The following is a 19,031-nucleotide window of genomic DNA, read 5'->3' as shown; positions in this document are numbered from 1 at the left end:
AAGATTTTATTATAAATGCCAGATTCACAAAACATTCGTAAGAATAAAATCCTTCTTAACTACAATTTTTTTTACTTTTCTCAAGAAAATGCTATGATGTAAAAATCATACTAACAATATAAGTACACTTCAGGAAACATAAAAAATATATTTTTTAAATCCTCGTCATGGGACCTTTTAAGAATTTTTTCAAGAATTGCACTTGGAAAAGGAATATTCTTACGGATTTTCTTGACTTCTTTAAGAAGATTTCCATGAATCCGGCCCCTAATGACCTTTGCTCTGCTGCCATGTGTATGTGTGATTTACTTTATGAAGTTGAAGATTGCAGTTGCGGTTTATGCTAACAAGAAACTAAAGAGCTGATGCCAGTAAAAGTACATTTAACGAGCTTGTAACTAAATGGGAAAATGGAAGTAACATGTGTTTCAAAGAAAAACACGACTGCAGTATTCATTTAAAGCAGTGACTGTTGTGGCTATAATATATATTAGGTTTCCTACTCTTTGAACAAGTAGTGTGCCTTGCTTTATGCACTGCCAGTGACTTGAAATTAATGCAGCACTTTAAATAGTGAGACTGTGGGAGTGTTGCTTTCAATGTGAATATTTCTGTCCTTTTGTAATGTAAACGCAGAGATGACCCCTTCCTCCCCGTTCCGCAGAAATCAATTAAAAATAGATGGAGTGAAACGACATCCTGAGTTCAGATTTCATTGAGATCAAAAAGCCTCTTCTTGGTTCTCCACATCAGCTCAGTGAAGAAGAACTAGTGAGCTTTGTCTCTTGAGATTGCCCACACCTACGGACAGTGCTGGGGGTATGCATTACTTATGTAATCAGATTACTTTTTCAAGTAACTAGTAAAGTAACACATTACTTTTCAAATTTGAGTTACTTTATCACATTCATTTGACTGACAGCTCTCCTGTCCCCATGTTGAGAAAAATTGAAAGTAAGTGCAGAGCCATTGTGTGTAAACATGATTGTTATTGTAGTTCTAGACTAAATGTGAGCATTTATTCATCTCACTTGCACAATAAAGATTCAGTACTCCTCAAAATGAATAAAATCAGTCAGATGCAACATCAGAGTACTATCCAAACCTCAAATAATTAAATGTTAAATAAAACACCTTATTTTATGCATTTAATCTACCTTTATTGACCAATGTCTTGCTGCTGACCTTTTGATTCAGTTAAACCATGAGCAAAAATTACTAGAATTTTTGTTTTTATTGGTAAAACTTTTTTTCTCCTGCATCCTATTCTTCCATTATCCAGAATGGCAGCACAGCAGAGCTGCGCCCTTTACTGTTCATGCGTGAATTTACATTTTTACCTCAGCCTGAGGCTTATTATTAAAATTTTGGTATGAAGAGGTCTTTACATTTGCACAAAATAGAACTTTTTTGTTATAAAAAAAACAACAACAAAAAACGAGTCAAGCCCAGGTGAGCAAAAGTAATATAATGCATTACTTTTCTTAAAAAGTAACTAAGTAACTCAATTAGTTACTTTTTAAGGGAGTAACGCAATATTGTATATTGTATAATATACTTTCCCCAACACTGCCTACGGATAAAATGGGGAATTGGTAGTTCAGATGTGGTGGGTTTTTTTGGGGGTTTTTTTTTACTTGTGTATTAGCTTTTTTTTTATTATTTATTTGTATATCTGTTTAATTATTTGTTTGTTACTTTATTTTATTTTATTTATTATATTATGTTTATATGACAAAATGCCACCTAGAATGATTTTTGTGATGCTTGTCTTGTTTGTAGAGCAGAATGTGAGTTTGTGGGTGGATGCAAGAGAGAGAGAGGGTCTGTGTGTGGTTTACAATCACACCATTGTTGCGTCTTATTGAATGGGGGTGGAGGGACTGTAGCGCAGACAGGAGAAGGCTGAGGGGATCTTTGTTGAAGAAATCCCAACACGGACCCACAATAAAAGCCAGGCCTGCATGAGCTTTATGGGGCCATAACTTTGAAAACACAGACAAATTTGTATCCTGTGTAATGACTCGTGTGAGGTGGCCATTCAGAGACATTGATACGTTGTGTCATGGCTGAGAACAAATTAGTGAAAGACTGCTGCATGTCTATAACATGTAGGCCTCACACTAGACATTTATCTGAAGTGTATTTTTCAATTCTGATCTCTCTGACAGTTCATACTGTCGTTTTTGCAATTGATGACTCTCTGAACGTTTTACTTCTGCTAATGGCCTTTTGTGACTTTTTGCTTTGGTGTTGGAACTCATGAGGCACATCAGACAACAAATTGACAGTGATATTTCTGTCTTTACGCATTCATACACTACCATTTAAAAGTTTGTGCTCTGTAAGATGTTTTAGGGCTGTCAAGTGATTAATTGCATCCAAAATAAAAGTTTGTTTACACAAAATGTGCATGTGTGTGTATATCAGTGATGCGCGGGTCAATGTATAAACAACCCGCACCCGACCGACGTTTTCAACTAACCCGCCCGCAACTCGGACCGCAAAAAAAAAAGAAGAAAATATTGTACCCGACCCGCTTCCTGACCCGCATTTTTTAAAAGTAGTAAATGCTCATCGTAGCTCATTGGGCCATTGAGAAAATGTTTCAGGCCATGGCGTGGTGCTCAGAGGTGCAGCAGCGAGAGCAGGAAGTTCTTGAGGCGGCCCATCATTTTCCATTTCAGCTCCAGATGCATATTATTGATGAACGCGATGTTTATGTTTCGACCCGGCTTGAAGAATTCATCAGCCCACATTTGGAAAACATTTGGAAAAGTGTGAAAGCCCTTAGGAGCGCAAACTGTTATTTTTCTGAATGCTGTATGATATAGCCTAGTGTTATGTAATACAGGCTTGATTTATTCATTTATTTCGTTTAATTTTCTTAACAATTAAGATGCTGCATGTGTTTATCCAGTCTAATCGAAGTGTGCGTCTCTCCCCCGACTTTCCCAACAAAAATCCCGCCCCCTCTCAGAAAATACATAAAACTGACTTTAAATGCGTTTAAAAGTAGCCTATTAAAATGGTACAATGGCATTGCTCAGTTCAACGTTTTGGGAAATCGGGCATTTTGTCCCGCGTCAGCATTTATTCAAAAGTTAATAACGCTCAACATTCAAAAGGTAAATAAATAAGGATTTATTGACGATCCGACCGACCGTGACCCGCAGGGCCGGCCCTGACCAATTTGCTGCCCTAGGCAAGATTTTACTTGGTGCCCCTTGTAAGGTTTAGCACTACATGTTATCAGTCTAAGTTGTGGAATTACTACTGTTTTATTTTTGTAATGCATTGATGTTTTTATTTTTATTTTCATTGTTGTTGTTCTATATGATGTCCAGTCCATTCTACCCCGTCATTATGTTCATGATATTATTATTATTATTTTATTTTTTAAAAGGCTGATGATAGTTAAACTATACAAAAATAGCACCTACGCCACATTACAGCTTAAACACAAATAGCAAGAGTAATAGCATCTAGCATTCATGCACAAACTATTCATTGAGAACTAGCAAAAGTGTTTGTTTTCCAGTAGATGGCAGCAATCTTCCACTAAACTATGCACATTCATGTTTTCACCTTGAATTAAACTGAGAAATGTAGATATTTAATGTGAATTTTAAATAAAATGTTGCTATTTTAAATAAACCTGTATATGAATATCATTACTAATTTTGGCAAATACATTTTAAAAGGGCCATATGTCCCCTTAAAACTGCACAACTGTAGAGTAAAAATATTAGGCTATTAAAAAAGTGATATTGCATGCGTTTTTATTTACAAAATTACACTGGCTGGCCTCTGGAGAACCCAGAACAGCTGTTTGCATAAAGTTTAAGGTAAAATTGGAATGAATTAGCGAACATAAGTATTTTACTACTATGCAATTAAATAAACTGTATTAATTCATCAAAAAGCCTACATCACGTTACCTCTGTCTTTACACTGCAAAAAATGCTCTTCTTATTTAGTATTTTTTTCTTGTTTCCAGTCCAAATATCTAAAAAATCTTAAATCAAGATGTATTTACTAGTAAAATGACATTAGATATTTTTTCTTGTTTTCTGGGGGGAAAAAACACTCAAATGAAGTGAGTTTTTGCTTAAAACAAGCAAAATTATCTGCCAAATGGGGTGAGAAAAATTATCTTATTTCTGTTTGGGACGGAAACAAGAAACAAGATTTAATCAGAAACTAGATAATTTTTCTCACCCCAGATAATTTAGCTTGTTTTAAGCATAAACTCACTTAATTTTGTTAATTTTATTTTCAAGAAAACAAGAAAATAGATCTTATGTCATTTTACTTATCTAGTAGGCTAAATGCATCTTAATTTAAGAAGTTTTAGATATTTAGACCAGAAACAAGACAAAAATACTAAGTAAGAAGAGCATTTTTGCAGTGTCTCCCTTATCTTCCCTGCATCAGAGGGCTTCTGTCTTTTTTGACACTACCATTCGGCCATCCATCATATCAGGCAACTTTCACCGTGTCTACACTTGGCGCGAGCGGCCAAGCACCGTAAAAAATGAAAGCAATCCTGTCTACATTAGATGCGGCGAGAGGCGACGCGACACAACACATTCCCAACGTTAAACTGATCGCGCGTTATATTTCTGACGCACTTCAAGTAGCTCGGCGGGGGGAGATTGATGAGGCGGACCGGGAAGAAGCGGGGCACTTAGTTAAGTTAATATTTCGAATTAATATTAATAAAATAGTATCAGTAATACATTTTGGCGCCCCTATGGATGAGTGGCGCCCCTAGCATTTGCCTATTCCGCCTATGCCACGGGCCGGCCCTGGTGACCCGAATATCATTAAAAATATTTTTGGATGACTCGTAACCGCGGGTAACCGCGGGTGGCCGCGGGCACCGGCTCATTTTGGATCAACCCGCGCATCACTGGTGTATATATAATTATTGTGTATATTACAAGAAGCAATTATTCTTTATTATTGTTATTATTAATGGTTATGTAACCGTTGTGCTGCTTATTTTTTTGTGGAAAGTGATGTTTTTTTTTTTTCAGGATACTTTGAATAGAAAGTTCAAAAGAACAGCATTGATTTGAAATTGAAATCTTTTATAACATTTATAAATGTCTTTGTCACCTTTTGATCAAATTTAATGCATCCTTGCTGACTAAAAGTATTGATTACTTTAAAAAAAAATCTTTCTAACCACAAGCTTTTGAGCTGCTCAATCGTTCACTCATTATCCTTTTGTTACATAGTGAATGCCACATGTGAATTCAGTCATAACCATAGACACTACCGCACCTTGTGTGTGGTGTTGCATCCCAAATAAAAGAAAACAAATCTTCAAATTAATGACCATTGTCAAGCTTGTTTTTGTAGAGATTGTCGAGCCTTGTATTTGTAATGTGTTGCTTCTCTTTAAAATAATGACACTTGTGTCTCTTTGCGCCCTTTGCCACATCTTCCATGTTTGAAAGGAAAATCTATGTTTTACAGCAGAAATCTTGCATTTACTGTGCCATTGTGTCTGTTCACATTGCAGTTTCACCCTCCAGTCGACTGGAGACAGTCTCACATTTTATAGCTACTGTTGATGTAGAGTGCCATAAACCTGTCTTTGAGTTATGATGTCATTTGTAAAAAGCCATTTTTGACACAAGAAATGAACGTCGGGCATAAAATAAGTCTATTGGACAGCAGCTTCAGAGAAAGTCAGCTTAGTCTCATCGGGATTGCGCGTATTCCACTGCACATTAACTTTTTACTTTTATGCAGGTTTTTTTGGTGTCCTTGAAAAATCTTGTTTTAAAAAATAGTTTTAGAGCATTAAACTAACATCAACCTCTCTCTTTGTTTTTTTTTTTGATGTTGTAGATTCATGGGGGTGTGTGTACAGGCAGGTCAGCTCCATGCTCTCACAGAGGTAAGCGACATTAGCTCAGGCTCAGATCTTTCATTCACCACACATCTCTTCATTTGACCCTTCATTATGGGCAGTAGGGGTGGGTGATATGACAACTTGTATCACAATAAAGAGTGAATTTATTTTACAAAAATGATACTTTTGCTTTAAAGGTTTTTATTCAAGCTGCACAGTATATTTATTAGGCTGCTGTCACTTTAAGAATGAATGCATGGATCCAATATATTGTTACACATGCGTTTTCTTTCTCAACCGTTTATGTTCACTTGCAAATGAATGACTGTGTTTAGAAAGATACTTGCAAAAACGGGCATTTTGACATAAGTTTATGTATTTGACCGATTTGGCAGCAAAAAGTACTCCGTTCAGTACTCGCGGTCTTTGAGCTGCAACTTCATGTGCGCACGTCTCTCAGACAGTTTTCTTTCACTGCTTATTGCACTTTAATGGTTTAAAACCAGTTGTTTTTAAACTGCAATGCTTAAAAAACACATTCAAAAGATAAGCATTTGTGACCAAGCAGCACAGCAAAGTCATGTGAGCTTAACCATGATAGAGACAATTAGAGATCGACCGATAGTGGATTTTACCGATAACAAGGTTGGACCGCACTCCCCGATAACCGATTAATCAACCAATTCGTTTTTAAAATGGATACTGGATAGAAAAACACTACAATAACAAAAAGTAACACTCCAAGTAAAACAGTGCTGAACTTTATTACAAGAAATTAAAAAAACAGTACTGAACCATGAAAATTGTGTTAAATTACATATGTAAATATGAATATATTAAAATGAGAAGTTCTAACAGAAAAAAATCTACAGAAAATAATAAAAAAAATTAAATATTGTAAACAAATGTTTCTTTAGCTATAACCTAGAAACATGTATGTAAATTTCATAGGTAACAGACTGCAAGTCCCATTTGTTAACAAGTATGTATTAGCTTACTAAATGCATTATGCAATATACATTTTACAGCATATATTAATATTTGAGCAATACAATTGTACCTTGATCATTCATGTTAGTTCATAGTGCATTAACTAAGGTTAACAGATAAAACTAACAATGAATAATACTTCTACAGCATTTATAAACCTTTAAAATTAAAAACCTACAAATGGAATATTATTGGAATAAAAATCCAAATAGTCTGCTTTTTAGAACACTTTTACTACATGATTATCTAATCAAAATAACAATGTATTGAAATCGAATGCTTCTGAATTGTTTATATTTCTGTCGGCTGCATATCGATTAGAGATGCTCCGATCAGCATTTTTGGGGCCGATCACCGATTACCGATCACCAAGATCATGATCTGCCGATTGCCGATCACTGCCGATCACAGAATGGCAGGGGAATCTTTTATCTATAATCTTGCAGAGTTTGCCCCATTTGTAGAAATGAAACTAACTGAGTCAAGATCTTGAAGAACCACCAAGTGTTTATTTTAGAAAATGAGATAACTTAAGGCTACTGTAGGCCATCTTTCCCAAATAAATGTATATAAGAAATGTATATAATTATCTCACCTAAATATTTGATCATGCAGTGCATTTTTGTTTTTAAAGACAAATTTTCAGGTAGGTCTAACATTAGTATTGAGATAAGAAATACTAAAGACATTTAATAAGAAATCAAATGTAAATTAATATTGGTCTTCCCTGAATAAATTAAATTAGATTAATCCTTACACTTAAGGTTGCAAAAGTAAGTCATTCAAGAGCAGTGAGTGTCATAAAGGTTCATCAAACAACACAAGACAAAGAGAAACTCAGAGACAGCAGCAGTTTATTCGACAGCTGTCACTTTAAGAGCGAACACGGTTACAGTTACATGCAGTTGCACAAACGTTCACTCGCGAGTCACGACGGGGTTTACGTGCATACTCGTCAAGACGGTCATTTAGTACATACATTTGTGTGTATCTGACCATTTCAGCGCAATTTGTTCTCGCAAGCTTTTTGTGAGATGGCCTCTGTGTGTGTGTGTGTGTGTGTGTGTGTGTGTGTGGGCGCGCGCTCACGGTCTGGAGAGCGCGCGAGTGCTGAGCCGTTTGAGCAAGACTTAAAAATAAATGCAAATGATAAACTTTAGTGACGATGCGACACTGCCTCGATTGTGCAAGTGGCAAATCCTGTCAACAGTGGCAAATCCTGTCAACTGTGCAGCTTGATTTTAGTGCAGATGCGATGATATGAAGCCATTTGAGCATTTTGAAAGGGAGAGAGAGCGCGCGCACGCGGTGATTCACTCGCGCTGTTTGTGAACTTACGCAGTCATTTGAAAACTTTCTGTGAGACGTAAGTTATTTTATAGAAATATGAATTGTACCTCACCTTCAGCATTATAATTATTTTACCCGCGCTGGAAAGAGAATGAGACGGTGTCGCTGCATGTCATGCCCTAGCTCTCACGGCAGGTGCGGGTTTTATGTGTCGTCAGCATGCGATCGGTTCATGAGATCGGCCTTTTTAGAGACCGCCGATCAATCATCCCCAGAGGCGTCGCAATAGGGCAGGCAAGGCGAGAAGGGGCTCGCTGCAGCCTGCGGTGGATGTCCAACCCGCCCCACATCCAAGTGTGACGTCAGAGGCCAGGCCAATAGAGTGCCGAAGTAATGACGTCACTTTGTAGGCCAAAACGCGGAAGTGAGTTAGCATTTTAGCCCTATGGGTTCCCTCGCCCTAAAGTCTATGGGTTTTTTGAATGGGTTTTTGCTAAATCGCCTGAAATAAGGTCTGTGGTTAACAAAGCCTCTATATATTTTCACGTTTTAATCTATGACATAAAACACACGTGTTAAAACCTGCTTGTGATTTTTTTTAAACTTTATTGTGTCTTAAAAACGGTGGTTGCTAACAAGTTGCTAAAAGGGACTACATCCTTTGGCGGGGACTTTAGACGTCATCGTGACAAACAGGCAATCTCTCACTAGCCCGCGTTTCAGCCTTATGAAGAACTTATGTGGCGTGAATAAATCGCGCTATTCGCGCTAAGTTGGATGCTTGAACATTTGGAGTTTACTCTCTTCACATCGTTGAGAAATGGCTGACATGGGCAGTGTTTACACGTCTTTTTGTGTTAAAATCTACTGTTAATGTGTGACAACTTAGTTTTAAGACTTTTTCAGACGATAATGTAGTTGTTTAAAGCTCAAATCTGTGGTTTATTTATAAGACGAGTGCCTATTTAAACATTTTATCTGGTGTTATCGGAGTTGTGAGCTCCAGTGAGTCAGCGGCGGTCAGCGCTTGTTTAGCCGGCGAGAGTAGACTTTCCTCGGCTAGTCCTTCTGCCGCTGGCTCTGATGTCTCTGTGGCGTCTCCAGCTATAATTCGTCTTGTGGAGATTTAACGGCCCATATTTGCTCTCATGGATCTATAATTTGTTCCCTGGCAAAGCGTTTAGGCTGAGTGCAAAGATAAGTTTCATTACTTTATATTTTTAGGCTATAACTGTACGTTACCGTTGTAAGTTAGCCGACTAGCACTGACTTTGAATGTTTGACTGAATTGTTTGCTTTATTTCATGTGTAGCTTATTATACGTTTTGTATTATTGATCATACATAAACTTGCATTTAACAAAAAGAGACTGGGTTGTTTCATGTCATTTAATGTTATCACAGTGATAATCATATTGTCTGAAAAAACATGAACAAAAGATAAATCTCAGAGAGGCAGGCATAAACAAAATTAGTTTCTAACATTTTTGGAAAAAACGAATGGGCAATATTTCTCATGAAAAAGTGGATAAGTGTTCATACACAGCGCAGATCATAATGAGCGAGCGTGCTTTTAAATAAAGTTTGAGGAAGCTTGATGATGACGTTGATCCGCGACCATGGTGTGCTGTAGTCCGTTTATAGCCTACCGTTAGCATTTTATATCTGACAGCTTTATTTGGGCTTCAAAATGTATACATTTTGGATTAACTTGTAAAGATTATCTTGGTAGACAAAACGTGTAAGGGTCATAACTCTTTGTTGAACACAGATCAGGTGTTCAGGCCAACCAGATTTGGCCAGATTTGTAGGCCAACCCGGAAGTTAGCGGCGCATGGGTTCCCTCGATCAAAAAGCCATACATTTTCCCCATAGACTTTTGGAAAATCGCAAAAAATAAGATCTGTGTTCAACAAAGAGTTATGACCCTTACACGTTTTGTCTACCAAGATAATCTTTACAAGTTAATCCAAAATGTATACATTTTGAAGCCCAAATAAAGCCGTCAGATATAAAATGCTAACGGTAGGCTATAAACGGACTACAGCACACCATGGTCGCGGATCAACGTCATCATCAAGCTTCCTCAAACTTTATTTAAAAGCATGCTCGCTCATTATGATCTGCGCTGTGTATGAACACTTATCCACTTTTTCATGAGAAATATTGCCCATTCGTTTTTTCCAAAAATGTTAGAAACTAATTTTGTTTATGCGTGCCTCTCTGAGATTTATCTTTTGTTAATGTTTTTTCAGACAATATGATTATCACTGTGATAACATTAAATGACATGAAACACAACCCAGTCTCTTTTTGTTAAATGCAAGTTTATGTATGATCAATAATACAAAACGTATAATAAGCTACACATGAAATAAAGCAAACAATTCAGTCAAACAATCAAACATGCGCTGACCGCCGCTGACTCACTGGAGCTCACAACTCCAATAACACCAGATAAAATGTTTAAATAGGCACTCGTCTTATAAATAAAACACAGATTTGAGCTTTAAACAACTACATTATCGACTGAAAAAGTCTTAAAACTAAGTTGTCACACATTAACAGTAGATTTTAACACACAAAGACGTGTAAACACAGCCCATGTCAGCCATTTCTCAACGAGACAAACATGTGAAGAGAGTAAACTCCAAATGTTCAAGCATCCAACTTTGCGCGAATAGCGCGATTTATTCACGCCACATAAGTTCTTCATAAGGCTGAAACGCGGGCTAGTGAGAGATTGCCTGTTTGTCACAATGACGTCTAAAGTCCCCGCCAAAGGATGTAGTCCCTTTTAGCAACTTGTTAGCAACCATCGTTTTTAAGACACAATAAAGTCTTAAAAAAATCACAAGCAGGTTATAACTAGTGTGTTTTATGTCATAGATTAAAACGTGAAAAAATATAGAGGCTTTGTTAACCACAGACCTTATTTCAGGCGATTTAGCAAAAACCCATTCAAAAAACCCATAGACTTTAGGGCGAGGGAACCCATAGGGCTAAAATGCTAACTCACTTCCGCGTTTTGGCCTACAAAGTGACATCATTACTTCGGCACTCTATGCCGCCCTGCAGCCGATTTTTAAGATTTTATTGGTCATATCAATCACAGTAGAGACTGCCTCTATACCAAACACTGATCCCTAAACCTACCCGTCACTGTAACGAATTAAGTACTGATTGCCTACACCAAACTCTTTTCCCTAAACCTACCCGTCACTGTAACGAATTAAGTACTGATTGCCTACACCAAACTCTTTTCCCTAAACCTACCCGTCACTGTAACGAATTAAGTACTGATTGCCTACACCAAACTCTTTTCCCTAAACCTAACCGTCACTGTAACGAATTAAGATTGCCTACACCAAACTCTTTTCCCTTAACCTACCCGTCACTGTAACCAATGAAATTAGCTGCAGGGCGGGAGTTCTGACGTCACACTTGGATGTGGGCGGAGTTGGATATCCACCGCAGGCTGCAGCGAGCCCTACTTGGGCAAGGCAGGCACTTGCCTGGGGCCCCGCATTTTGAGGGGGCCCCCGAGGGCTGATCATTTAAACAATCAGAAATAGTCATATAAACATGCAGCGACATCTCTGCATCCCCCTTAGTGGGGCCCCCTCTCTCGTTACGTTGGTAATGCTTTCGTTACCTCGCATCGGCCGCCTTCTTCAAACTGTAGAAAATGCAGGATTTGAGCGAACCAGACGGATAACTCTGAGGCGCCGTATATGACAAAAGTGAAGCGAACGCCGCGAGAGACCGACAGTGCACGAGAGATGAAACCGAGCGTGTCCGCGAGAGAGAGTCCTGTTAAATTCTGGCATCACCTCAATCAGTTATCAGTCTGATACTGAATCTATATATAATGATTAACCCATTATATTTGTTTGCTGTAGGCCTACTTCACATGTTATTGAATGTATATAATTGCAATTATTTAGATAAATGTGCTATAATTATAATAATTGCAATTATATAGGCTACATTCAATAATATGTGAAGTAGGCCTACAGCAAACGAATATAATGGGTTAACCATTATATATAGATTCAGTATCAGACTGATTGAGGTGATGCCAGAATTTAAAATTCCTATAATTATTATTAGAGATATGTTTACAATGACATAGCATTAGATAGATAAACAAATAAATAAATAAATTTTATTCATTTGTTTATTTGCAGGTGTCTACCCGTCTATAGCTGCGAGAGAGGCTTAAACAATAACACACACACACAAACTTTGTTGTAGATACAGACATTTTAAATATGGGTAACAAAACTTATATTGCTAGTTTCCTCCAGGTTTAGTTAGGGTAGGCTACATACTATACATTAGGCTATTAACCAGTGGTTAAAGTGGGATTTGGCAGGTGGGGGAACCCTCAAATTTTGTGTAGGTGTAACAGAGAAAAATGACTCACCGTGGGACAACATATTGAGTATTGTGATATAGCAATATTTTTGGGGATAAGAGTGTCACTGTGGCACCACCAAGTATCACAATACTTATTTATTTGATAGCTTATTCTAATGGTTTTATTTTGGTCCATCATCTACACTGATATGATGATGATGAAAATTGCTAAGCACCACAATATGAACATATTCACAATGTAAATTCAAACATAAAAATGGGAACTTTTGTAAACTTTTTTTTTTGTAACTTGTAGCATATACAAGTGCCTTAAGGAGTTTTAAAACCAGTAAGGTCCCAAATTTGAACTATTTAGGGGGGTTCGGGGGGCATAGTCTACATGCATCTACGTGCATTTTAAGACAGGTGAATGCTACATTTTTTTTATAATGAAGCAGATTATCTGTCATACCTGCTCTCTTCTCATTTCATCACACTCTCATTTCCATTACTCTTTCTGTTTCTCTCAGTCTCTTGCCCTGGCTCTTCCCCACACCTGAGCTTTGACTTATAGTCTTTTCATTTTTGTCTGGGTCAGCGAAGAAAGTAAACATATGGTCAACTGATGTTTAGCTTATGTTTTATTAAGCATTTTCTTAGACAAGTTAATTTAGGGAAGGTTACAAACGCTAGCTAAATACATTTAATAAATTAATTCACAAGTAGGCCTACACACCATATGCCTAATATGGGGAAATTATTTTACAACATTTATTATATGCACCTCTGAAAAATACTGAGGTCTGGACCACGGCAACTCCATAGCCGACTACATCATGTTTACAGTCTAGTTTACCTCAACACTTCCGTTTACATGGTCAGAGCTTCAGTCTGGTTCAGCATCTCTCGCGCACTGTCAGTCTCTCTCGCGCACGCTCGGCATCTCTCGCAGACTGTCGGCCTCTCTCGCGGCATTCGCTTCGCTTTTGTCATATACGGGCGCCTCATAGATAAGTTCTCTTCATGCTTAACAAATAAGCATAGAGAGAACTTATCCGTCTGGTTTGGCCGTTTGCTCTAATATTAACCTAGATAAATATGCGTTATTATTCGGCACATATCCAAGTGTTTGTGTGGAGTGTGGAAGCTGAAGTATAGCGCGCTTGCATGACATGAAGGCGCCGGCGCGGTCACTGGCATTTTTTTTCCTGACAGAGAAAACAACTTAAAATACTCCATAATTTATGGTCATACATAACAAACAGGACGTGCGCTTTCTTTCGTTCTATAGTCTGCAGCGCATCTTATAAATGGACTGAAACTAAGCGTAACAGGATTCTTGCCTCACATAGGCTATATGAGAAACATATCTAGCCTATAGAAAGCTTGAAATGTGTACTTTTAAACAAACAAATTCAAATCGAAAACAAATACTCTCTGCTTATGTAATCGGCTAGTAGATAAACTAATAAAATAAAGATTACATAATAATGATAACCATATATTTCTATATGCGGAGAATGGAATTTTCCTGTCACCACCACACAAAGCACCGTTTTTAAGGTGACAACTGGTTATCAATATGAAGCTTACTGTATTTTGAAGATATTATATTGTATCTTACATTACGAAGATAAAGATTGACATTTTGTTAATTAAACAAAAAGCACTTTAATGTTTTAAAAATTAAAACACTTAAAAAAATACATATATATTTTTTTTGTTAGATGTATTTTGACTACTTTTTGTATGTAGTAAAGTTAGATAACGAAGATATATTAACATAAAACAAAAACATTTAATAGGGCCTCATTGATTAATTTTGCCTGGGGCCCCCACTCAATGTTGGTTCGCCTCTGATCATCCCAAAGCGATTATCGACCGATCGAGATCGGATGCCGATCAATCGGAGCACCCCTAATATCGATACAGTTTGCTTTCTCACATCTAGTTGTTACATTGTTTTAACTGCTTGAGGTACTGCTAATGTTAGCGTCCTCTCAGTCTCGATGACAAGTTATATACAACTGCTGTTCTTTCCCTGCTAATGCAGCATCTAGTCAACAAATTAATTACTTTATAATGATTTGGCAACATGTACTGAAGTTTTATGTATTCATACCGTTTCGCTGTCTGTGTTTTAAACGTGCATCTGTGTCAGCAGCCTCACGTGTTAATATAAATAACATGAGGCGTCAGTGATAGTTATTTCGCCTCTAGAGGCCGCTCTCGTGCTATATAATGCCAGCAGACCCTTCTCAATGCTCTCGTACTGTGTAATGACAGCGAACCCTTCTCAGCCGCGCCAGCAACTGATGCGACCCAGAAAAACTATCGGTATGGATTTTTGCCAATAACCGATTGTTTCACCAATCAGCTACCGGTGCCGATTAATCGGCTGACCTCTAGAGACAATAGTCCAAAATCTCTACCAGTTGACACATTTCTACCGTTAATCATGTCTACTGGTATATCACCTACCCCTCATGGGCAGTACCTAAAAAAGACTACTTTATCACATTGTTTTAAAAGTGATCTAGTTGCAATGCCATCAAAGGCTTTTGTGCCGATCGTGCTGTGTTGAATTCGTTCTTGAATAATACTTGTCTTGCACTTCTGGAAAAAGTTAGTCTAAGAGTGCCCGAAGTGTACCATTTGATTCCTAAATCTGTGGCATTTCCCCCTGTGAATCAAATGACTCGCTGTGACATTGAACAGTTTACTCTTTGTTCGCAGTGGCCCGAGGGGAAGTGTTCTATTAGAGAGCCCACTGGCAGTCCCCTAAGGCATGATGTATTTTTACCATCTCAAACTGTGTGAGTGTTTTATGGCTGTATGAATGTTGCTGTGCAATATAGTCCTATGCCAAAGATTTACATTGGTTACACAGGAAAGTGGGGTACATTTTTGTACTTTTTATACTTTATATTCCCCCCATATATATATATATCTCTCTATATCTATATATATATATATATAATATATATATATATATATATATATATATATATATATATATACACACACACACACATATACACACACATATATATATATATATATATACAGGTGCTGGTCATATAATTAGAATATCATCAGTCAGAATATCATAAAGTTGATTTATTTCACTAATTCCATTAAAAAAGTGAAACTTGTATATTATATTTATTCATTAACACAGACTGATATATTTTAAATGTTTATTTATTTTAATTTTGATGATTATAACAGACAACTAAGGAAAATCCCAAATTTAGTATCTCATAAAATTAGAATATTACTTAAGACCAATAGAAAGAAAGGATTTTTAGAAATCTTGGCCAACTGAAAAGTATGAACATGAAAAGTATGAGCATGTACAGCACTCAATACTTAGTTGGGGCTCCTGTTGCCTGAATTACTGCAGCAACGCAGCGTGGCATGGAGTCGATCAGTCTGTGGCACTGCTCTGGTGTTATGAGAGCCCAGGTTGCTCTGATAGTGGCCTTCAGCTCTTCTGCATTGTTGGGTCTGGCATATCGCATCTTCCTCTTCACAATACCCCATAGATTTTCTATGGAGTTATGGTCAGGCGAGTTTGCTGGCCAATTAAGAACAGGGATACCATGGTCCTTAAACCAGGTACTGGTTGCTTTGGCACTGTGTGCAGGTGCCAAGTCCTGTTGGAAAAAGAAATCTGCCTCTCCATAAAGTTGGTCAGCAGTAGGAAGCATGAAGTGCTCTAAAACGTCCTGGTATACGGTTGCATTGACCTTGGACCTCAGAAAACACAGTGGACCAACACCAGCAGAGGACATGGCACCCAAACCATCACTGACTGTGGAAACTTTACACTGGACCTCAAGCAACGTGGATTGTGTGCCTCTCCACTCTTCCTCCAGACTCTGGGACCCTGATTTCCAAAGGAAATGCAAAATTTACTTTCATCAGAGAGCAAAATTTACTTTTTTCCCTTTTTGTCTTGAGCACAGGCGAAACGCTTCTGACGCTGTCTGTTGTTCAAGAGTGTTCAAGAGAATATAAATGTATATATATAAATATAAATAAAATAACATCTAATTATTTAATTAAATTAGATTCAACATGCATACATCATTATCTTACAACCAGTTGATTTAGTTGGTGGATGAGTGGGGATTCAGCAAAGCAATAGCCTTCTATGAGGTTTAATAAAAGCTTTGTTTTTATAAAAAGTCAAATGTACTATGGAAAGATCACACATCTCTCCTGTATGCATCCACAAATGCACTGTTTGTATTACACACGTGTATTTGAAGTAGCCTAAATGTTCAGGTTATGTAGGCAATGCTTTTCCTTGCAAGTAACCTTTGCTGCAATAAACAGTCTGAAGTATTGGGTTTTTTTAAAGATTCTTCTAGCATGTGTCAGACTTGTAAGCTGTTGACGCAGTGTGAACAGTGCTTCCTAGTTCTATGGCAGAACGACTCCTGCTCATGTGAACCGCGTCGGCCAATGGTAAGGTGACGTTCTGGAAGTGGACAGTGGAAAACCTGGTTCTCCTCAAGAAGTTCTTTTAAGTCATCTTGAGGCCCCCTTGGAAGTTTGTTGAGGCCTCCATGGTTGAGAGCCACTGGATTAGAGGAATATTTTTTTTAAGAATAATGACAATGTATTTCAAAAAGTCTCTGAATCGAATCGCCATTGTCGTTTTTAATGTACAAAAATCGCCTTTTAATAAAAAATGAATCGATTGGCTATCAACCTCACCAATTTGCACCTTAAGGAAAACTGAATAATAGTCAAGAAAGATGAGTATAATCTATGCAGCTGCAAAAAGATTTAGTTTTATATTGTAGTTCAATACAAAAAAATTGTAAATACCATGTACTAGTGTGTCTGTGACACCCGTTCTAGATATATTTGACATGATGGTACATTAGAATTTCCATTATAGTTTAAACTATTGCAGGTCCCTTGTTCTTGCCATAGCCCTGTGACCTTTGCTCTGCTTTTTTGATGCATGTTGACAGAAAAGGGTATTAGTGCCGGGACTGGCTTGCTGAGGGATTATACTATTTTTCAAAGCCACTTGGGCCTTATGTTGCTCATGCCATTAAGAATTCCTAGTCATTTTTCCCCATAAATACGCTTCATTTAAAGGACGCTGAGTGAGTTGACAGCGTATTAAATGAGCTCTCTCATCACTCAACAGTTCTGAAATCAGCCCTGCAGGAAGGTTTATATACTCTTTTGTAGCCTGCATCAGCACCCAACACACTCAAGGTTACTGTTTCACCAAGAGGATTTGCTCTATTTAGGCATACACATCATTCACCTAATCACCTGGAGTAACACCGCTTTAGACATAACCTGGACTGTTCCTTTTTGTTCAGTTTAATCAGTCTGGCAGTATGTCGGATAGTCAAGACTGATCAAATGGTGCGATGTAGGATTAGTTTGAACCCTCTGAGAGATGAAGCCAACAAATAACAGAATCAGGGCACTTCCAGATGAAAGATTTCCTGACCTGGGTTCAGGATAGATGTTGGGCATGAGATTAGGTATGTAAGAAGAGCGAGAAATGGGATTAAACGGGGCAGCTTGCCACATGGTGTGATTTTGTCTTAGCTAACCATTTACCATGTACAAATGGTTAACCATGTAAACATGCAGGTCTTCAGTTCGTACATTGGGCTTCTCTTAATTTTTATTAGATACTTACTATTTGTATTTTATACACGTTGCGTCCCTCAGTAAGTAGTACAAGTTTTGCACTTGTTTGGACCCGTGAATAGTTTACTGATTGGCTGTGGTTTGGCTACCCGTATGCTGACTGAGGTAAACAGAGCGAAAATAGACATTTCCAAGGAGCTGAAGAGTGGACCTGCATATTTAGCCCAGGATATCCAAGACTGTGTGTCAGTTTTTTTAGGAACAACATAAAAAGAACACTTTCCCTCCTAACATCACTGTTGCATTATTTATGCCTTTTTTTTTGTAACAATGTAAGTCTTTACTCTCAGTTGATGCATTTATTGTTTTTGCTGAATAAAAAGTATTATTTCCTTTTTTTTTAAATGTTTAAAGTCATGTACACCCACAAGATAAGAAATCCAGTCATAGTAACTTTAATGAAAGCTGTTATGTTTTACACAGACTAGATTGTCTCATGAGTCACATCATGAGCAGCTAAATACTATTTGCCTTGTCTCAGTAACCTATTATCAGACACTTTAGCTTACAGAATAAATTACCGCTGTGAATTGTGCTTGATATGCCCTTTATATATATTTTGTTACCAACATTCCATGTAGAAAAGTGTTAACTCAACGGAGGACCATGTGGGCTGAGTGTGCCATTTGGGATGGGGCAAAGTGTTCATTTTGTCAATTTGAAGTTCCAGGGAGTTCAGATAATTAGATGCTTTGCTGGTGTTTTTTGTAAACATTGATCTCAAGGTTATGCTGTATCCAGCAAATTTTAAGAGTGTGACTAGAGAGTGAGTTGTACCTCAAGATTTTACTTTTGCCTTTTAATGTGAGTCCTCAAACTACAAAAGC

General features: G+C 37.5%; 1 protein-coding gene across 2 annotated transcripts in view; it reads left to right on the top strand.

Moving 5' to 3' along the window:
• The window catches only part of tesk2 (testis associated actin remodelling kinase 2), a 44,756-nt gene that overhangs the window by 15,228 nt on the left and 10,497 nt on the right, over positions 1-19,031 (top strand). For both annotated transcript variants that reach the window (XM_079819228.1, XM_079819227.1), the window contains exon 4: positions 5,866-5,914. In XM_079819228.1, coding sequence (XP_079675354.1) covers positions 5,866-5,914 — 49 coding nt within the window. The remainder of the gene's footprint in view (positions 1-5,865; positions 5,915-19,031) is intronic.

This window comes from Gobio gobio (genome assembly GCF_949357685.1).
Source record: "Gobio gobio genome assembly, chromosome: 6".
NCBI classification, from domain to species: domain Eukaryota; kingdom Metazoa; phylum Chordata; class Actinopteri; order Cypriniformes; family Gobionidae; genus Gobio; species Gobio gobio.
The sequence above is the reverse complement of the archived record's forward strand: the minus strand, read 5'-3'. Positions and strand labels throughout refer to the sequence as shown.